This window comes from Salvia hispanica, chromosome 4 (assembly GCF_023119035.1).
Source record: "Salvia hispanica cultivar TCC Black 2014 chromosome 4, UniMelb_Shisp_WGS_1.0, whole genome shotgun sequence".
Lineage (NCBI taxonomy): Eukaryota > Viridiplantae > Streptophyta > Magnoliopsida > Lamiales > Lamiaceae > Salvia > Salvia hispanica.
In genome coordinates this window covers 37390191-37413398 of record NC_062968.1, presented here as the reverse complement: position 1 = coordinate 37413398, position 23208 = coordinate 37390191, and the positions used below count along the sequence as shown (strand labels likewise).

The following is a 23208-nucleotide window of genomic DNA, read 5'->3' as shown; positions in this document are numbered from 1 at the left end:
GGATTGATTGTTGATTTGGGGGAATATGGTTGGATTGAATTGAAATTGAGGTTTGCTTTTTGGGAGGGTTTTGTTTGCAGCTTGCTGTCTTTTTCTTTTTTGTTTTTTGTTTTTTCTCTTTCTCTTTTTTTTTTGTGTTTTTGGTGCATTTCTTTGTTTGGTAGTTTTTTCTTTTAGGATTTACAAGGAAGAAGATGAAATTGAAGTGTAAAAATAATTAGAGAATTAATTAGGAAGTAAAAAATCAGAATTAAAAATTTAATTTGGTCAAAATTGAGATTAAATCTGTTGACCGTTAGTTTTTAACAGAAATATTGACGGAGGACCAAAATGATCAAATTTCCATATGTTCAGGACCACAAAATCCAAAAGATAATGTTTATGACCAAAAACATAAAATGGTTATATGTTCAGGATACCCGACCCGAAAAACCGGGTACCCAAACCCGAAAATCATCTAAATGTCTATCCAGAACCCGACCCGATATATTTTCGGGTACTCCAATACCCGCCCCGGGTATCCATACACGACGTATCGGGTACCCAAATACCCGAATCTTTACATGTGTTAATAACTAATAAAAAATTCAAATTTTATATATTAATATAAATATAGAAATATTAAATTGACTAATATCTTTAATGTTGCATTTATTTTGTAGTGTAAATCTACAAAAAAATGGGTCACTTTTATTTTAAAGTATATGATTATATTTATGGAGATTGGTTATGCAATATGTAAGTAAAATAACAAAAGTTACGCATTTAATTAAACAGTAGAAACAACCAATAATATCATTCAAAAGTCAAAATAATTAACTAAAATATAAAAACCATATGAGTTGATTATGCAATACTTAAAACTTGAGAGTTTGGAGAAGCCGTGACCTAGAGTAAGAGAGATTTACTTATTTATATAAGTTTAGAGAAAGTTAATCAAGTAAGTTGTAATTAGTAAATAAATTAGCCTAACTCTTGAAGTCCAAAATGACTAAACCTTATTTAAAAATTGCTTTAAATAGTAAATTGGATATTCGGGTAATATCCGATACCCATTCGGGTTATCCAATACCCGATTTATTTTATATTTCAATATCCAATCCCACATCCAATCCCATAAAATTGGATATTGAGTATCTAATACCCGGCGGATATCGGGTCGGGTACGGGTAAACCCAATACCCGATATCCGTATTCCCACCCCTAGTTATATGTACATAACATGTGCAGACATCTAATTAAGGAGAGTATCTTTTTAAACATTTCCTAGTAATTAAATTTCACATCTATTTTGTCTAAGCTAGATTCGCAACCACAAATTCGAGTTTCCTGTTTTTCAAAGTTATTAGCTGTCTGTACGAGATCACATAAACCAAAAAGAAGAAATAATTAATTAATATGTAATGCGAGAATCCTCAACAACTATTCTGGATTAGTGAACAGACAGAAAATTAAGATACAAATAATTAAAGTGTGTCTAATTTGTAAATTACGTAACTGCATGCTGGTTCGAAATGTGGCAATTGAATTGAATGGTAAAAACAAAAAATAGTTTCGACAAAGATAAATTTGCCCGGTTGTTAGTGGTTATGCATGTCAGAAAATCTACAAACATGATTACATATTTACATTTTTCTTGTTGTTTTATGTCATATATCCACGGGCGAATTGTTCAACTTTTTAAAACCTTCAAATTCCAAACCACTAAGCTTATGGTCCACTAAATATATATATCTAAAAAAGCCAGATCTTTGCAATTAATTGACCATATAACTAAAAGCGTAACAACAATTTTGAGATGCAAGTCAAAATTATACCAAAAAGCATACAAATTTATCATTATCGTGATTGACAATCATAACAAAAAATTTGAATTTTTACAAAAATCATCCACCAAATATTCCTAAATTGTTATTTAAATAATAAAATCACAGATGACATCCGAATTTGATAGGCTCGATTCAAGATACATGACCCTATTAATCTACCAGAGATATTATTCTTTCTACGTATCATCCCATTCCACAAAAGGAAACTAGAATGAAACCAAAAACCAGGAGTAATTCTCAAATTATGAACACTGGCAAAAAAATAAAATAATTAATACCGCCGCATGCAGTGCATCTGTGCATGTACAATATGTATACCGACAATAATCCTATCCAATACTCCTTCGTCTATAAATAAATATCTCAAACTAATTAGCACTGATTTAAAAAAAATTGTTTAATTTTATAAAATAAGGTAGATATAAAAAGTTAGTGGAATGTGAGTCCTATTTTTATGTACATTCTCTGTACCACTTAAAATGACACGTTTTCATTTTTAGTTTATCCCAAATAAGATGACACATTTTTCTTTTTTGAAAACTCTTTCTCTCCAATTAATACATTCGACCACTTTTTTCTGTCATATTAAAATATTTATATTTCTTTCTCTCTCTATCTAAACACATTAATTAATACTCCCTCCGTCCCACATTTGGAGTCACTTATTATTATGGCTCGGGTTTGAAGAAAGAGTTGAAGTGTGTAATAAATGAAATGACATGGTGGAGTGTGTAATAAATGAAGTGAGATGGTAGAGTGTGTAATAAATGAAGTGAGATGGTGGAGTTGGTTGAAGGTGGGTCCCTTTTGACTTTTGATTTTTGTTTTGATTTATTTTAATGTAGATAATGGCATTTTTATGTAATTTTGATGAAGAATGGGGTAAAATTGTATGACCAAATATGGAAAATTCTAAAAGTGACTCTTAAACTGGGACGAACTTTTATGGCAAAAAGTGACTCTTAATCTGGGACGGAGGGAGTAACTCCTAAAATTCCGTGTCGATCAAGAAATGTGTCCTATTAGGTGGGACGGAGTAATAATATTTGTTATATAATAAAGAGTAAAGGCCAAAATTGGTCCTGAACATATAACCATTTTATGTTTTTGGTCATAAACATTATCTTTTGGATTTTGTGGTCCTGAACATATGGAAATTTGATCATTTTGGTCATCCGTCAATATTTCTGTTAAAAACTAACGGTCAACAGATTTAATCTCTATTTTGACCAAATTAAATTTTTAATTCTGATTTTTTACTTCCTAAACGAGTTAAATGGGTGGATATTCAGGGATGTGATGAAGGAAGCGACCTCACGTGTGGATGAGATCAAAAGATCGTGGGCAGTCACTGGTTGTAGCATCTTGCTCGATGGATGGACGTATGTCAAGGACCGAACCTTTGTGAATGTTTTGGTGGACTCCCCCAAAGGTACTGTGTATCTTTCCTCATCTGACATAACTGGTTGTGTTGGAAACATGGAGGCTATGCAGACGTTCTTAGCGAGGGTTCTGGTGGAGGTTACTCCATAACGTTGTTCAAATAGTCACATACTCGAGCTCGGCCTTCATGATGGAGGCCGGTAGGCAGCTCAGGGAGAGATATCGGCCAATCTTTTGGACAGTGAGTGCTTTGCGCTGCATTGAGCTTATTTTGGAGAATCTGGCAACGATGGATGTCATCCACGAGACGTTGGAGAAGGCGAAGATCATCTCAATTCCAATGGAATCATTAATTATTCAATACCCCAACACAAATTAAGACATACAGTAGTAATTAAATTTTCATGCTGGTTTAAACTTTAATCAGACGCTTAAGAGAATTAAAGCGTCTGATTAAAGTTTAAACCAGCATGAAAACTTAAACAAACTTAATTCTCTTAAGCGTCTGATTAAAGTTTAAACCAGCATGAAAACTTAATTACTATTGTATGTCTTAATGTGTGTTGGGGTATTGAATAATTAAAACAGCTGGATTATCTAAGTTTTAAAACAACCCTAACAAAAGACTGTGGTACCTAAATTTATTGTCAGAATTAATTGTGACGTAGCTCTGTTTTATTGATCAATCAAAATAAAATAGAAATAAACATATACGAGACAAAGTCACGTACTGTACAAATTTTGGAGGCTCGATCCAAAAACTAATCTTGACATTTTGTTATATATGTCATTTGTTGCTTGGTGGAAATTGATTTTAGGTATAATAATATTTGCAAATCTGATTCAGATTCACAGGTGTGGAAGCTACGAATTTTTGGGGTCAATGCAATTTAATTATTGCAAATTGGAGACTCATGTTGATGAAAATGAAAAAAAAATATATATATAAAGTTGTCAAAGATTTTGTCTGCATCATATAAGACGAGAAACTATCGAAGATTCTGTCTTTACTATGTTACTGTAATGTGTTTATTTGGTGCATATCCGACGGAGGCGGTAATTGTGATTCCCAACAATGGAATAATAAGATAATCATGACACTATTATGAGATTTACACGTATTATTTTTTTCTTAGAATTATTCCGTCGGAAGTTTTGAGAAAATTAAGAATGTTAAGTAAATTAACTAGGCTCCGTTCGGTATAATAGAATTGAGTTTGTGAAATTGGAATTTGAGTCTTGAAATTTTTAATAATATAATGTTTAGTATCATAAAATATGTGAATTTGGAATCAAATTAAAATTCCAATTTCTCACCATTCCACATAATTAATTTTTTATTATCAAAAATAGATAATTGCAATTTCAAATAGTTAGCATAAAATTATAAATTTGGACACTTTCATATACTACACACGCAAACACACATTACACACACTATACACATTGCATACACTACACACACTATACACACTGCACACACAACATATTCGCTACACACTACACACACTGCACACACACTTCATATTAATTCCTTCAAGTTCAATTCCGTATACCATTTTTATTAAACAAAATGTTTAGAATTGAATTACAGTTCAATTCCTTCAAATTCAATTATGTGGAATTTTAACTACAATTTCATTCCAATTACTTGCATTGAACTAATCCTTTATCATGGCTGTCCACGTATAAATTTAAAAGTGCCTAAATATTTGATTTTTTTAGATATTAGTTTTATAAGTATCATTTTAACCAAACAAAGAATTTGGAATTAAATAACTGTTCAATTCCTTCACATTCAATTATGTGGAATTTTAATTCCGATTTCATTTCAATTCTATGTATCAAACGAACCCTTAATTATATTATGGCTCTTTACATATAAATTAAAAATTGTATAAATATTTGATTTTTTAGATATTAATTTTATAAATTAAATTTATAACTCTAAACTATTGGTTATGAGAAAATAAAGTTTTTGTCCCCAAATAACTTTTTGATGGTAAAAATGCAGAAACATAACTTAGTTAACACCCACAATCTATATTCAGAATGAGTGGGAATGATTAGTATATATATGAATTTAATTCCATGAGTTAAATTTATAGATTTAATGTTATATTCTTATACTAATTACTAAAATAATTTTATGTGACAAGTATAATATTTTACTATGAATAATTTTTTGTGACAAGTATCATGTTTTTGGCAAATTGTCATTAGTGTGTCCCAGATTATCACAATTGTAAAAATATTTTATCTCCTTTTATAAATGTAATTGTTTGATACCAGTATATGGCTGGATCACTAAATTTTTAATCCAAACTCCTGTGGAATGATAGTATTTCATTTTATTTTAAATAATTAAATAACAATACGACGAAAATAAATTGGATCATGCCGCAGGAGGGTTAACATAGAAGATGGGGGCCTAGAGCTCAACATTGGATACTCTTCCTGTGAGTAGACAGAATTGCCATTGAAATAAATTCAAGGCAATTTAGAAAAACAAGAGACCGAAAGAAATTTAAAAAGAAAACAAACTTTTAGATGCTGATAATTGATCATCTTGAACTAAATTTAAACTGAATTTTGTCCGTCTTAAATATTCTGTTTGAGCTCAAAATTTGTTTCACTCTGTCACTTATATTTAAAAATATTAAAGTTTCCAATACATGTGTGACTATATAGTAGTAGTAGTAGTAGCCTAGTACAAACTTCAAGTATAATTTGAAGTTTGAAATTAAACAGTAGTAGTAATTGTTTTTTGTGTCAGTCGGTAACTCGAAATGCCTTTTCCTTCCTCGTATTATGTAATTAATTCTCAACTTAATTAAATGAGCGCATGGTGTTAAATGTACTTCTTTTACCTTTCCTAAGACAAAAGACTTACTTTAGCATAGTTGTTGGCATCCAATGCACTAAATAATTACTGCATAACCTTTCTAACCCAAAAGTTTAAAGCTATACATCACTTAAATTATTTTCTTGAGCAATGCCATGAAAAATTGAAATGAGACCATTCATACAACAGCTAACATTTCTTAAATCAAACAAATAATGTTATCAGTGTTGGAAAAATCAAACTGATGATGTAAATTATATATAAGCGAACTGTAGACTCACTTTTGTGTGGAAAATAATGGTGAATATTTGATTAAGTGAGTGTGTGGGTGATATAAGAAGAAATTTTGTCATATCATTAATAAATATGGAAAAGAGTGAGACTTAGAAAAAGTAGTGACATATTTGAATTAAAGTTGCGCACTAAATGAAAATGAAGCAGTGAAGTGGACTGGACAATGTCATTAGCAGAAGAAAAGTACTCTCTCTCTCTCCCAAACAAGCTCTGGAATTTACTGATAGTCCACGACACAATAATATTCACTAGAGACAAAATGAATGAGACTATTTAATTTGCAATCTTAAGCTAATTCATGTATATTATATGATTCCAATTAATTAGCATAACATGCCACAAATTTATTCATCTGAAACTGAAAGGAACATTACTATAATTAATTAGATAAAATTTTAAACAAATTGGAATTTTAGACACACGATCCATGGTCTTCCCTAGTGTAGGTCAAGTCATTGAACTTAACTGACTGAAATAATTGATTTCAAATTTGTAATAAATGTTACTCTAATATTTAATTTGGTAAAAATAAAATCAAAATTGATTTGGCGCGCTGATCTTCTGAGTCTTATCGCAATAATAAATGTCTGTCGTCAAAACTATTTGTTGTAGTCATTTTTGTAGGATACTTACACAGTTACACTTACTATATTCAGCAGCAAAATCTTTTTGTTATTTCATAAATGCATGTATTTTCATGGTTGATGTTCATGTTCTTACGTACGCAAAGTTAAAAATAGTAGTATTTTTTTTCATTTTCTTCAATAACACGACTTCATCTTATTATAAATATATTCACGAAATGTATAAAACCAGCATTAAATGTAGGTCAACTGACTTTCTTGGCATATGAAACCTTTCTGTAGAAAAAAAACTTATAAACTCAAATTAAGGAAATGTGAAAAAATAAAATCGTGTCATGAAATATGAATGGACAATAATGATATTATCTCCATTCATAATCCGGGACTCCTATTGGCAGACGAAAAGAGTATGTTGATTGTAGTTTATAGATTTTTGTTTTTCTAATATGTGTCGATTGAGTCTGTGACATTTGTTGATTGAGTTATTAACTATGCTGATTGAGTTTCTAACTATGCTGATTGAGTTTCTTAAGATTTGATTGGGTTTTTAACATATATATGTTGATTGAGTTTCTAATATACTCCATGTTGTCACGTGACTATATCGAATATACGATTGTGCTTATTGAAATGTATGAGTGTGAGTTGATTATATTGTACTCCCTCCGTCCCAAGATAAGTGACTTGTATTCCTTTTTGGGGTGTCCCACTATAAGTGACCTATTTCTAAATTTAGCAAAAAGTCATCTCTCTTACTTTATTCTCCACCTACTTTATTCTCTCTTCTTTCCTCTAGTTTTCCCTCTCTCATACTTTACTCTCTCCACTTTAACTTATTTAAATACCATTTCTTAAATCTCGTGCCCAAAAGAAGTAAGTCACTTATCTTGGAATGGAGGGAGTATTGTTGTATAGATTAAATTGTATAGTTGTGCTGAGTCCTCGGTCGTATGGATCGGTATACAAATTAAGTCCCTCCGTCCCAAGAAAGATGACCCATTTCTTGGGTGGCATGGGATTGTATGCAACTTTATTTTGTGTATTAAGTGGAAAGAGTAAAGTAAGAGATGAAATAAAGTAGGAATAAGACATTTCCAATTTTAGTAATGAGTTAATGGGACGGAGGGAATACGTATTAGTATACAAATCCATTATGTGGATCAATTATCTTCTAACTAGTTTTCTCTTACTATTAGTTATCTCTCTTGTGTGAATCCTACTATAAATGTTAAAATTGATCTTGGCAACACCAATATAAAAAATTCTCAATTACTAGTATTTGTATTTTGGGTCCCCAACTGTAAATTCTTGGCTTCATTATAGTATTGTTATACTTTGAATTGTATGATTGTGCTGAATCAGCCTGTGTATGATCGATATACAAATTAAGTACTTATAGATTAGTATACAATATTCACATATTAGTAGGAACCTGCATACAAACTGGACCCAATATATTTATCATAGATTCATAGGCTACTTATCTTTCCTTTTCCTAACCAAAAAACAAACAAGCCATGGTAGTAATAGGAAAAACTAGATGTTACTATTTTTGTCATCTACTATTAATTTGTGACGAGATGAATACAAAATATTCCCAGTGTCACATTAAGTGCAGAACGTGGGTCGCGCTGTTCATCAATTTACTCCAACTTTTATATATTGACAATTTTCGTGAATTGTTACTTCCTTTATTTTTGCGTCGTGCTAAATTTCTGTTTTATATGTATTTTATTTTTAGTGTTTTTACTTAACCTTCTATCCAAATCGCCAGTTACTTTAATACGTATATATTATACAAAGTAACTCTATGAGTGGATTAAGATCAAATAAAACATTTTTAACGTAAAAAGTGGAGTACAAATTACTTTCACATTATATAGTAGTAGTGCAAAATAAGTGTACTTAATTGCATTTTGTAGTCCTCACGAGTCACGAGCTTAAATCCCATAGACATCACAATTTGCAAGTGTAACTACTACATCACAATTCAATGCCTATGAAAGTGTAACTACTGCACATAATCTATATCTAAAATGTAATTTTATGAAAAATTAATTTTGACTAATGACATAATCAATCCAACTGTTAATTTGGTACTGGCAATCCGAATTCAAAAATGACGTTCCTTAAGAAAAAGGTCTCATTAGATGCGTGAGTCGGAAATCCATAATGGACCATTTTCTTAGTCTTTGAAAAAAATAATATACTGCGTTCTACATTTACTAACTCATGGGATGTATTCCAATTATAGAGGTGTTTTTGAATAATAAAGATAAATTAAAAAGATATCACATTCAAATAACTTGAAGATCAATTAGTGGCCCTGCATTTTAACAAATGTGAATATTTATAGATACGACAATTATCAAATGTTGAAAGATGAAACATAACTTGGACAAAATGAAGAAATTGAGTAAAAGAAAGGCAGTGGTCGAACACAATGTCAAAGCAAAAAGGTAAAATCGAACACCTTCAAAATGTTAAGGCAATTAGTATGTCAAATAATTTATCCCACTTCAATACTATTTAAGGTTGCAGACAAGATTATATCTCCTGATTCTTTTGATGTACATTGGGCTTCCATCTCCATCGCAACTCTCCCCAAATTTATTGTCGAGATGTAAAATGCTTATTACTATTATCATTTTAGTATTCAATTGAATCATCCTTTTCTTTAATTATAAATCCATTGCCTCTAATTATAAACCAATCTCTCTCTCTCTCTCTCTGGGCTCTGGACATTGCTAGTACTATTCTAGAAACCAAGTCCCCCACTTGTGAAATTCTGGATTTCAAAAGCAGTCAGCCTCCAATCCATCCATTCAAAATCGAGTCGTATTATTATTATTAAAAAACAATCCGGATCGACAATGACGGGCGAGAAGGCTCGACCGGCGCTGCTGCATGAGCTGCTGAAAGAGGAGCAAGAGCCCTTCCATCTCAAAACCCACATTGCCAACAAACAATCCCAAATCAAAGCCCTCCAGCGCAAACACGCCCGCTTCCTCTCCCTCGCCGCCTCTCCCCTCAAGAGCCCCTGCAAGTCCCCCGTCTTCCTCCACTTCCCCTCCCTCACCCAGGCCGCTCTCCGCATCCAAAAACAGCCCCGCTTCTCCCTGCTCTCCTCCTTCCTCAAACGCCTCAACAACCGCAACCGCGCCATTACTCAACCAAATCAAACCCAAGAAGAAGGAAAGTCTTTGGATTTCGAGGCGTCCACCAGCACCCGCGTTTCTCACGAGTTTTGTCTCAACGATGATGATGATGAGTGTTTCTGCTCCAGTCCCTTTCGATTCTCTCTTCACCACAGCCCCTCCACCGCCCGCCTCACGCCCGAGTTTTCCTCGCCGCCGGCCTCACCCCGCCGCCGCGCAAAGCAACAGGTTTGTCGTTTTCTATTAGTGAACTCGCTGGTGAGTAGGCGAGTGAACTCGTGACTCGGTCGGACTTTGTGTTAGATTTGACCTTCCATACACTGTCGGTATATCAACTTTCTTGGTTTGATTCGGTGGTCGGAATGTCTCCCCAAATTTACTAATTTATCCTCGGTTTTTAAATACCCTTGTTAAATTTCATTTTGTTTCACCTAATTTGATTATTCAAAAATTTGTCTGCTTGGTTGAATTCTGTACTTTCAATCACGCCTCTGCCACCAAAATCCTTTTTTTAATACGCTCTTTTTTCCATTCCCCACTAAAGGACAATCTTGATAATTGCATCATAATCATAATTAATTATTTAATTTTGATCACTATGTTCATAATTACTGTTGTTTTAACTTATTCACATGAATAGTAAGAACGCTCCTTTTTCATTAATGAAAGCCATTTCAATCACAGCAATAAATGAACTATTTTTATTTTTCTTAAAATTTATATGGCTTCAAATCTTGATAGGCGAAGGAAAATTCAGACAATGTGCAAGGAGACGAGGAGGAAGAGAAGGAGCAATGCAGTCCGGTATCGGTGTTGGATCCTCCGTTTGATGAGGACGATGTGTGTGAAAGCGGTCGTGCAGATGAGGAGGAAGAAGAAGATGAATATGAAGATGAAGAAGACTATGATATGGATTGCAGCTATGAGAATGTACAGAGTATGTTGCTTTCTCCCTGCCTATGTTTTGTCAATCATAAACACTGTTTCTTCCATTTTGTAAGTTGTTCGGTCCCTTTCCCTAGTCGCATTTAAGTTTAAAACTACTATATGATTAAATTATATTTATAAATTATAATTGTGATTAGGTAGCATTATTACAAAAACATGGGATTTTTCCATGTGAGCTTACCTTTGCTTGCACTGTTGTTATGACTTGTACTAATCTTTCTGTTGCAAAATCTGACCTCATTTTTGTCCTTGCAAATATCACACGATAAGATTGAAATAACTGCTTCTGCAACATCAATTCATGGTGTGGGGTTTTGCTCCCTTAATTTTCAGTCCTTTTCTTTGTCAATAATTGAATTCAAACAGATTACTAATCTAGTCTCTTTAATATGCTGGCTTTAATTAAATCTTGTCAGAAGCATGTCATTTTGTTTAAAAAATGATCAGTAATGGTTGTGTTTTGTTATGCTTGTGCTTGAATTAATTTTAATGTACCAAGTGTGTATTGAGACATAGTCTGCAATATATCTGCAGGGGCCAAGCAGCAGCTTATGCACAGGCTAAGGAGATTTGAATTACTTGCGGAATTAGACCCTGTTGAGCTCGAGAAGAAGCTTCAGGTCGAAGGATCAGATGACGAAGGCCATGTGGAACGAGATGGAGATGAGCCATTTTCACCATACAGACAGCAGCCCGGTGCAGAGCCATTGTCGGCTGACATGAAGAGGCTCGTGTCTGATCTCATAGTCGAGGAGAAGAGGCAGATGGTTCAGCCGGGAGGTAGTGAAGTCATGATGGGGCGAATCTGCAACCGATTGGATTCGTGGAAGGAGGTCGAGTTTGACACCGTAGATATGATGATAGGATTGGATTTCAAGAAAGAATTAGATGGATGGAGTAAGCATGGGGAGCAAATTCAGGAGACAACAGCAGAAATTGAGGTTGCAATATATTTACTGCTAATTCAAGAATTGACAGAGGAATTGTTGATCTCATGATATTGATTATCATAGAATTAGTTGTCTGATCCGAGGAGTTAGTTAGATTTGTAGAGTATGTAATGTGTAAGCTAAATTCTTGAGTATTTTGGGAGTCATGATAACTAATTCAATACATATCTAAATTTTATTTCTGTGTGGCTGTCTTATGCTATATATATGCACAATTGTTGGTATGATTATACATGGAAAACTGCATACGCATGATAGGTGAGGACAGCCATCAAAATTAAGTAATTTTAATGGCGGAATAATGCCTAAAATAATTGCATTTATGGTGAAAATTAACAGAATTGGAAAAATCAATAATTTCACCCTCTTCCAGTACACTTCACTGCAAAGCCCTTTTGTGTAAAATTCATAGTATCAACTAACCTCTAAAGTACCTTTTGGTGATGTATATTGATTGACATGCACTATTCTTGTACACTTTGAATATTTCTTTGCTCGAAGAGGGGGAATTTGTTTTTTTACCCAATCCACAAGTTGGATACTTTACCTCACTTGATATTTCAACGTGCGATTTGCTTTCTGCAACAAGTTCACTTATCCAGATTTCAGCTTTCTCTGTTTACTTTAAATTTTATTCCTCATTTTTTTGTTTTATTTTTTATTAATTATAGTACTATATGTATAATGATAGAAATTGTGTGCCCCTCATTAAGTTGCCCCAAATTTATTAATTAAAAATTATATCCAAATTGAACTTTCAAAATCCAGAGATAAATTGCACTTTGCAATCTTGCTAAAGCAATGGGCCCATTTGACTTGTCCAGCATAAAAGAAGCTGTTTTTTCACTTTTGATAAGGTGAAAAGATGAATTATTGTTCTAAGTTGGCGGAATTTTTTACGTCTTAAAATTGCAATAATAAGGTGACCTTCAGTATGGTCTTTATTTAGAATATCCACACTTGATAGGTTACACGTTTTTTCCAAGGTTAAAGAATTTTGAAATATATACAGATTTTACTATTAATAATTAATTGAATGATTTATCTATAGTGAGTAATACTTCTATACCATAAGTGAGATGTTTTAATAAATTTGCTTTATATTGGGAATTATATTATGCTCTACAAATGTTTGCTTTATAAGTGGTGGGTAGCATGTGTTTATGATTGTATAATCTGGACAATAATAATTGTGGCAGCCAGAATATTGATGAGGCTTAATTATGGATGAGATAGCCCACCTAATTTAGTAGTAAATCATTTTTTCCATGCAGCCTACCCACAAAACAATGTTGAATCGAAATTAATTAATTAGAAAGAATTAAAGACGGCCTATTGCATACATTTTAATCATCGCATACTGGTGATGATGGCAGACATTATATACAAATAATGCCAAAGTATATTATATGTACGTTCACTTTATGATCCGCATGATTGTTGAAGGATTTGCTGCATTATTTGATGGACAAAAATGAAATACTAAATACATAAAAGTAGGATTTAGTGGTCTCTCTATTGGATCCGGTTCGTTATCATTTTTTATTGCAAAACCTGTAGCCTGGAATCAATTCACTTTTTCATTTTTACACGTAATTTTTTCTATTTTAAAAATATAGATTATACTATTAACGTTTTTAGTAAGTAAGTATCCAACAAAAATTCAAAATCTTATTTCAACCTACATTATTATGACCGTCGAGTTTGTTTGCCAAGAAAGATGGAAAATGGGTTTACAAACTAATCTTTAAATCTAGGTAGTGAGCTTGACTTGGCCGAGTTGGCTAAAGTTTCAAAGTCACTCAGTCGAGTAACACTCTCTGTCTTATTTTTGGCTCGGTGACTCAGCCGAGTGAGCTCTACACTTTAAGTGACTTGGTCGAGTTACACCCTCTGGACAAATTTTGTGCATCTTTTTCTTAATGGATTCGGCCGAGTGAGGTTTAGGACCCTTATGACTCTGGCTGATTGACACCTACTTCCTCGTTAAAACATTTATGCTTTATTAAACTTTTGAACAAGAAAATAAGATTCAATAAAAAAATAGAAAAAAATGATAAAATTAAAGATAATATCTTGGGTTGCCTTTAAACAAGTGCTTGTTTAATAACATTATTAGTATGATGTTTGCAGAATCAAGTACATGTATTGGAGATGTGGTCTGTCACTATGGTTCTCTATGAAAACAAACATGAAAAACGTAGAAATATAATCTAGATTAATAATTCCGTTATTTAGAAAATAGTAGTAATACTCTTTCTTCTCAATTAAAATTAAAGAAAAATTGAAATGCTACTACGATAGATACGTGACATAAGCAAGATCCCTTGGAAGTTGGATCTTGATATCCAAATAATGAGATTGGTTCTTAGATTTTATTTTAGATGTGATGTGGTTCTCCTATATGTACTTATATATTCGAGGGACCTCTTAAGATTTTTAAATGATTAGTGGACTTATAATATTTTGAAGAGTTTATGATTGCAATAAAATCATATCTTGATGGCCCATCGGCCTCTCATAATATTTGTCTGTAGATTTCAGGCCCATTATATTGCTATATCATAATGAGATCCATGATCCAAAATTCAACCAACTATTTTATACAAGTGGCCTCACAAAATTTCAGTTTATTGTTCTTCAGAAATCTGCCAACTGTTATCATTAAGTCTCCTTTAAAATTAATTATAGCACTCCCTAATTAGCATTTGATTTAACTATTAAATATTTAAGAAAGTAGATAAACCTTATCATACTTTTAAAGAAGTCTACGTACAAAAACCTTCTAGTCTTATACTGTCTCCCTTAGTCCTTAAAATATTTTTTTCAATATATAATTATATTCAGTGTTGTTTTGTAAATTAAACGGTGGTAAGTATTATGTTATTTTAGAAAATATCTCACCAGTTCCAAAAAAAACGTGTCATTTTAGTGTTATTTTGTAAATTAAATGGTGGTATTACGTTATTTTAGAAAATGTCTCACCTTTAGTATGACAGTCCCAAAAAAAACGTATCACTTTAATGGAACAAAGTTTAATTTATAAAATTTATATTATGTTATAAAATAATCATTTAGAATTAAAAATTATAAGTGTGAATCCACATTCTTTTAATTGAATAATATATAAACAACATACTCAGCCTTTCGATTCCAAATATATCACTTTGATCCGGCATGGATTTTAAGAATGTATTAATAGACACTGAGTTGAAAATTTTAGTGAAACATGATCATATTTTTTATACTATTAATTTTATAATAAAATATAAGTGAGAATGTGTTAGTCAAATGTTGGATCTACCACTAAAAATGATAGAAAGAAAATGAAATAAGACAATTAATATAAGATAAAAAAAAAATGGAAAAAAATAAAAAATTGGTATACATAACGAGGGATGGTAGGAGTATATTCATGATACTAGGAAAGGATAGTGATAAAATACAAACTCTAAATATTGTACAAAATCCAAATTATGATTTGGACCGTTGAAAAATGTCAATAGATGATAAAATTATAGCAACACAAAATGTCAACACGGTGTCACACTTTGTTGATATTTTCTGTTACTTTTATTTTATAATCTGTTGACATTTTTTAACAATCCAAATTATAATTTGAAGTTTGTGCAATATTTGGAGTTTGCATTTGATTACATCCCTATTGTAAAATATGATAGACTTATTCAATTAAAAACCAATGTTTATCTTACCTGAAACTATTGTCAAAGGTTATAAGATTTACTCGAAACTTGCAGCATTTGAATGAACTACCTTCTCTCTCCCAAAAATATCGCACTACCAAATTCTTTCCACGCTAAGGGCATCCACAATGGGACGTCTTAAGCGATGCCCTATACACTGTCACGTCAGCATTTTATCCTCCGATTCCACCTGCAGTGGGGCGGACTATAGCCTGCCCTAAGCGACACCCTTAGCATTTTACTTCTATTTTGTATTTTTTGCAAATGTAAATAAAAATAAACATATAAAAACAACAAAATTAAAGGGAAATACTAAATTTACTTAATTAAAAAAAAGTTACAAATTAAGAAATAAAAAAAAGCACTAAATACAAAAAAAAGGAGGCTAGTCTAGAGTAGTCCCAACTTGCGGCTGAGGCCATCGATCATCCGCTGGTTGCCTTCGATTTTAGCCGGGTTGGTCGCCTACATGAGGGCGGTGTGCGCATCCAACAACGTCCTGTAGTCGGAGGAGGCTGCCAAATCCGCGCAGGCATGGGCCGCAGTCGAAGTCGCGGACGACGTCGAACTCGGGGTCGGCGACAGGGCCTGGTCAGGCGGCGCGGCGGAGGAGGATGTGGCCTTGCCCTTGGCAGCCTTGACGTCAGGGGGACGCCGGGAGGACATCAGTGTGCCAAAACTCTCATCCTCGAACACCGGACTGTTGAGGTCTATTGGAGACGCGCCACTATTGCTACTTGTATAATCAGCGAGGGTGCGCTTCGACGCCCTCCTCCTCGCCGCCGTCGATTGGGGAATCACACCACCAACGAACTTCTGCTTGTCCCTCAACAGCGCCCAGGACTGGTAGTGTAACATCCCGAAATTTCGAACCCTAATTTTAGAGCCGTAAAATTCTTATTGATGATGTGGGAGACGTGAATTATTTGATGAATGAATTTATTGCATGAGTTCTTATGACCAAGTTGTGTCTAGAGTTGAGGTTGGGTTGAAAAGTCAAACTTGTTGAATATATGACGTGGCATATGAATATTTGAATTAAAGGAATTATGTGGTGAATTATTTGTTTAAGGGTGAGTGAGATTATTAGGATATTTTCCATAACCATTTTTTTTGGGATTTTCGAAACCTTTGGCCCTTTTGGAGAGAAATCCTATTTTTCCGGATTTAATTTAATTCTTGGGATATTTATCCAAATTAAATCCAAACCCCAATTATTCTCTATTTCCTAATGAGAAAAAAATCACACCCTATTAATTCTAGGTGATTTTCGAAAATCACCTATTTTTGAGAAGGAGTAATTATCTTATTGTTTAATTGATCCCTTATTGATTTCCTTCCATACCTAAAATTAAATATTTTAGAAAATCTTACCATACCTCAAGGAGATCTTGCCATATCTTATTTTAGTTAATATTCAAATCTATTCCTTATGGGAGAAACCCCATAATACACGCCTATTACCTTATTCCAACGGGAGGATTTTTATTTTTTATTTTTGCTCCGTGATATTTTATTCTACTCCGAAAAATATACCAAACAAAATCTTGGCTAAATAAAAGCCATAATTTTCGAAAATCCCTTATTTCCCTACCCTAATTCACGCCACTTTTTATTCTTCCTCTCTACTCCACAATATTTGTTTTATTTAATTGTGTAGAATCAAATCTTCCCAAATATTCTATTTAATTACCTAAAGATTTTATCTAACCCTATAAATAGGAGAGAAACCTAACCCTAGCCCCCAAAGAAAATCGCCCCCACCCCATATCACACGCCCCTCTCTCTCTTTTCTCTCCCTCTCAATTTTCTTCTATAATTCTCATCTTTTGAGAAGAGTTAGAGTTTGAGCCTCAAGATTTTTGAAGAATCAAGTCTCTACTTTGTTCTACCGTTCGTTTTGACAAGAAAAGGTACCTACATATTAATCTCTCTTCATCTAACCGATTAATCGGTATTCTTGAACCCCCCCATGCATCTAGATTGAGTGAAAGTGGGTTAAATAGGATATGGAAATATGTGTGCGTGTGTGTGCGTGTGCGTGTGTGTGTATGCGCGCGTGCGCGTGTGTGTATGTGTGACATGCGAATGATCCTTGTGTGGCATAAGTTGATGTTAGATCTAAGATTGATGAGTGAATAAACATATATGATGAATATGTCTTGCTTTGATTGATAAATGTAAACCGGATCGGTGGGAAAAAGGGGAAGCGATGAGACATGCATGATTTAGGAGTTGATGTTGAAACTGATTCGTGATATGTGCCTATGTGATTAAAAGGTGAAACCTCGGTTGCGAAGCCGGATAACGAAAGAGAGAAGCGTACTTGAAATCTAAGCAGTCGAGGTGGGCTTTATTCTTAAACTCTTTCATGTTGCAAATTTATAAATGTGGAGAGATAAGGGTGGTTTAAACTGTTATGACATGCCTGTGATTATTTGTGATGATGTTGTGCGCCTGATGCCCAGTTTGAGAGTTCGCTCCATTGGGCTATAGGGCTATGGATATGTATAAACGAATTCGGGTTCGAGTAGGGCCGCAAACCCTACCAGGCTAGTGTACACGGTGGGATGGGGAGCCGTCCTTGCTAGTCGGCCGGTCTCGTGGGCGAAAAGTGTGGCCACACTTTCGTCACACCATGGAAATGTTGTGATTGTGGAAATTGATGAGGAAATTGGGGAGTTGTTTGACTGGCCAGTCTAAGAAAATATTTTTGTGATACTCGATGATATTTATTTTGATAATTGTAAAACTCGAGTTCACTATGGTAAGGGTGGCATAACTATTAAAATGTTTTGGCAACGAGTTCACTGGGTATTTCAAAATACTCAGCCCTGCATGTGTTTTCCTTATGTGCAGGTTGAACGACGACGAGCGGTGGCGGGTGTTGAGCACATTAATTAAATAAGATGGATATTTTGAACTTCGAGTGTAGTTGTGTCTTCATACATAGCTTCACTTTCTCTTGGTCGTTTCCGCTGAATTTGTGAAACTTAGTAGTATTATTTGGTTATTTTGAACTTGTTCCCTTTGGTTTAGAAGATTGAGACATGTTGTGGTTTTTGTTGAATTTATGTCGAATCCTTGAATTTTTATCATAGTTTATGGTATCTACTCTTCATTGATTTTCTAGGTTAAACTGTTGACTTATTGCTTTGATAGTTCGTTTAATACCTTAGTTAAATCACTTAAATGAAACCCTAGCCTATGTTTTTATTACTTTTAAGTCTGTCTTGGTAGCAGTCGCCGTATTTATTATACCCTAGAAACCCGGGCTGTTACAGGTAGTGCTTGAAATCGCCGTACAATGAAATGTACGACTGCATCGCTTTGTCCCGCACATCCGCGAGACTCTCGCCACTGGCCATGCTCCCTCTCGCACTTCTCGTACTCCCCGGCGAACAAATTTACTTGCTTCTTTATTTGATCCCAGTGCTTGCGGAGCTGCTCCCTGTGGGGCTTGTACGCGTACGCCGACTTGGCCGCGTTGTATTTCTCGGCGATGCGCTCCCAATACGCAGTCACCTTCTGGTTGTTGGCGTACACCGGATCCTCCGAAACATCAATCCAACATCTCGCCAAGACGATGGATTCGGGGTCGGAGTTGTTCGTCCTTCCCGGGGCGAACTCTTCACACACCTTCCTTGTAGGCAACTTCTGGGCTCGTGCCTTGGTCCGCTTCTTCTTGGTGGCGGACCCAGACGCGGCGGCGGCGGAGGGGTGGTGGGTGAAGGTGCTGGCAGCGGAAGCGTACGAGAATAAATCAATCACATAATAATCAGATCTATTTAGCAGATTATTTAGACAAAAGCTATTCGCGTAATTATCACATGTATCATGCTCATAACTTGAATCAATCATGCTTTAAGAATATTGAAACCTAAAACATGCTTTTCTACGGAGCAGAAAAATACCTAATTAATTCTCCAAAGAATTGAAGATGGCTAGCTTCTTCTCCACGTGATGCTTTGAGTACTAAACCACAAATCTTCTCTCTGGTTCCCGAACTGTATCCCAATATCAGTGTGGGCTGATCTTACTAGAATACTAGGACTTAAATAAAGAAGACAGAAGAAATCCTTTTCGGAATAGGAGAGGAATTCGAAAATCTCCTCAGCTGGAGAAGGGATTTTCGAAAATTACAATGATGAGAAATTGTTGTTTTCTGTCTCCTTTATTCTCCTATTTATATTAAGTTCCTTTTGGGCCCAGACAGGGATCTATGGAAGGTTTTGGATATGGGCTCATCCAATTTACTTTTTACTAATTAAATTGAACCCACAATTTAATATAAGTTATAATTGGAATATTACGAGCAGCCACTACAGAAGTAATATTGAACTCTCCCCATCCAAATCCGAAATTACAAGTAATCCGGGTTTCCGTTTAACTTTCATTTCCCGTGCTTAAGATTAAAATGTCCATTAATTAATTAATGTCTGCTATTGACTTAATTAATTAACTTCTTATTAATTCCAAGAGTGGACTTAGCATGAAACGCTTATTTATTATTCATAGAGTAATCACACTCCAACTAGCTAGGTTCCGAATAATAAAACCTCGTTTCGCGCTCCTCTTGAAGACATTATCAAGCGAGACTCAGCTCGCGCACGATTCAATATAATAGCAATCCTAGCACCGCTAGATATCGATCACCACTGCCCAATATATCAGGATAATTGGGTTACGAAAAACCCGCACCATTTGATAAGTCAAAGCAAAGCATAATCAATACCGTATGCTCAATGCTAACCTACATTGATTAAGAAATAAATATTTATCAAGACCTCGCCTTTCAGTAGATAGCCTAAGGCAAGTCTTGCTGTTAGATCCGTTCAGTGCTATACTACACCAATGTCATCTTATTTCAGTAAGGCTTAGAAATATGCGGACTGACATTGCAACCTTTCTCGATGGGTAGTCAAATTCCATCTAGGTTGTGAAATTCATCTTTTTCTTTGTTTAGAACTGACCGTGTTACCTTAAAGTGGACGACGCCCACAACCGGTCTACTAAAACAAAGACTTAGACTTTGTTAAGTTAACTTATACATTTAAACATGCATTAACATCCATTAAATGTAAAACATAACAACATTATGACAAAAATAATCTGTTTTATTTATTGGAAAATAAAATAAGAGTTTTACAGTATTCAATCACTCGAAACGTGATTTCTAGTATACAAACTCTAACAAAGGGGAGAAGGCTCCATGTCGGAGAGCCGTACTAGTCGGTGCTGAAGTCGGGATCGTACTCGGCGTTGGTGTCGAATGGCCGGTATTCGTCGGGTTCTGTACCCAGCCATCGTGCACCACCGAACATCGGACTATTCGGATAATCTCCGGAATCCATTGTGCTTGAAATGTAGAAAATGTAATGAATTTGAGAGTGAAGTGAGTGAAAAGTGAAGTGAAAATGAGAGGAATATATATGTTTTGAAAATTTAATAAAATAAAAAAAAAACGGAAACGCGTCGCATCGTCCGTGACCCATCGTCCGCGTCGTCCACAGTGGCGGACGATGCGACGGACGATGGGTATCCCCCGCTCATCGTCCGCGGACGATGAATAACCCATCGTCCGTGATGCTGCAGTGGCGGACGATGCCCTAACTTTATACCTATTTTTTCCTTGCCTGGTTTTAGCCTTTATCTCTCTTTAAATTTTGTGATAATCCTTTTCTTCACATTTAGTCATTTACAGTGAGTCTTTTTGGATTCAATTCCTTTGAATTTGTTCTCTTATCCATCTCTTAACCCCCTCATCTCTTCACTATTCATGGTCCCACTGCAATTTTCACTTCATCTCTTAACTAAGAGATAGCATCCCTTCATCTCTTAACCATCTCATCTCTTAACTATTCATTCAATTTCATTTTTTATTTTTATTTTCAAAAAATTTAATTAATAAAAAACACACTTCATTAAATAAAAGTAATCGCGTACCAACCTTGCGGTGGCTTGCTCCCGGTCACGATGGATGTTCTTCCGGGTTCGCTTTTGACGCGTCGCGGCTTCCTCCTCCTCCCTACGTCGATCTTCTTCTAGCGATTGTTCTATTACTAGACGCATTTGCTCAAATGGATCCATGAATTGATTCAATTTGGGAGAAGAAAAATGTTTTGAGATGAAGAATGTAGAGTGTTTGAGTGAGAATAGAGAATTTTTTTATGGTGGATAATTTGTGGGAATGATTTGGTATTTATAGAAGTGATTGGAGGCTTTAAAAAAATTTAAAAAAAAATTATAAATTTGAAAAAAGCGGCTATAAACTGCTAGTATAATTTTTGAAATTTTTTTTATATAATTTTTTTAATTTTTGAATTATTTCTGAATTTTTTTTTAAAAAAAAAATCAATTTTAACGGATATAAACGATGCCCACTCGCGGGCGAGTGGGCGTCACGCACAAACCACAGCTCGCCACATCGCCAAGGCACGTAGTGAGCTGTCTCCGAGATGGCTCCTCCGAGCGAGACACGCGACGAGATGCGCTCCGCATCGCCGTCTCTTATCCGGCTCATCTTTTCGAGACGAGATGGAGACAGCAGCGCGATGCGTTGTGGATGCTCTTAGGGTTTCGTTCGCTAACTAAAATTTTTATTCCTTGTTAATTAAGATTAACATATGGTATGCTATCAATCAAGATTTGCAGTCCTATATAGGCTTATTTGGGCTTTTATTTGTTGTTTGGGAATGATTCTTTCGTTTTGGAAAAGACTGCATGAATTTAATGTAATGGCAGTTCTCTACATTTTATGACGAACATTTTCAAGAATAAAAAGAAATATAATCCACCCTTCTTTAGTACTTAGTACTGTAGTTCCCTTCTCTAGTAGTACTGTAGTAGTATACTATAAGACATATATGACACATTTGACTCGTTCTTGAACCAAGTATATGAGGTGTATTATATTGCTAACTCTCTCTTAAATTGCTAGCTACGGTACAATTTATTGATAGTCATAGGATCATTAAATCAAGGTACAAGGTCATTCATCCACGAATATCAATGTCATCTAAAAATCAATTAACAAAAATTTAGTTATAACTAACTTTTAAAAAATATCTTAAAATTTTAAATGAATATAACTATCTCATTTTATATTATTTTTTCACACAACACATACTAACGAGATCTCACTTGCATATGTTCCGATGTCAAAATTTAAAAAAAAAATTGAATTTTCGTATTTTTGTTATAGTAGGTTAATGTCAACATACCTATGATAATATATCAATAGAATACATATAAAATGTCAATGCTAAATTGTGTTGACATATTCAATGAATTGTATTGAAATATTTAATACACTATATTGACAATTTGATCTGAAACCCTAATTTTAGTAGTTTGCTTATCTTTTTAAATTTAAATAATAATAAAATAAAATTACACATGGCAATTTATAGACTACTAGATTTCTACAAATCTTATTGTTTTAAATTATTTGTAGTTAGTAATTAAAGATTGAGTTAGCAATTGATCACTCCCCGTATATATAAATATACAA

The 23208-nt window shown here is 34.2% G+C and overlaps 1 protein-coding gene across 1 annotated transcript; it reads left to right on the top strand.

The window, feature by feature from the left end:
* Positions 1-9563: 9563 nt before the first annotated feature.
* On the top strand, positions 9564-12173 carry LOC125219306 (ribosomal biogenesis protein LAS1L-like). Its single transcript, XM_048121248.1, has 3 exons — positions 9564-10321; positions 10835-11030; positions 11576-12173. Exons 1-3 carry the CDS (start codon positions 9809-9811, stop codon positions 12037-12039), a joined length of 1173 nt encoding a protein of 390 aa, XP_047977205.1. The 5' UTR covers positions 9564-9808; the 3' UTR covers positions 12040-12173.
* The last annotated feature ends 11035 nt before the right edge of the window (positions 12174-23208 follow it).

Excerpts from the sequence above, each read along its gene's own strand:
- LOC125219306 (XM_048121248.1), top strand. The coding sequence starts at position 9,809 with ATGACGGGCGAGAAGGCTCGACCGGCGCTGCTGCATGAGCTGCTGAAA. Across the intron at positions 10,322-10,834 it reads GCCGCCGCGCAAAGCAACAG|GCGAAGGAAAATTCAGACAA; the intron begins GTTTGTCGTTTT and ends AAATCTTGATAG. Across the intron at positions 11,031-11,575 it reads CAGCTATGAGAATGTACAGA|GGGCCAAGCAGCAGCTTATG; the intron begins GTATGTTGCTTT and ends ATATATCTGCAG.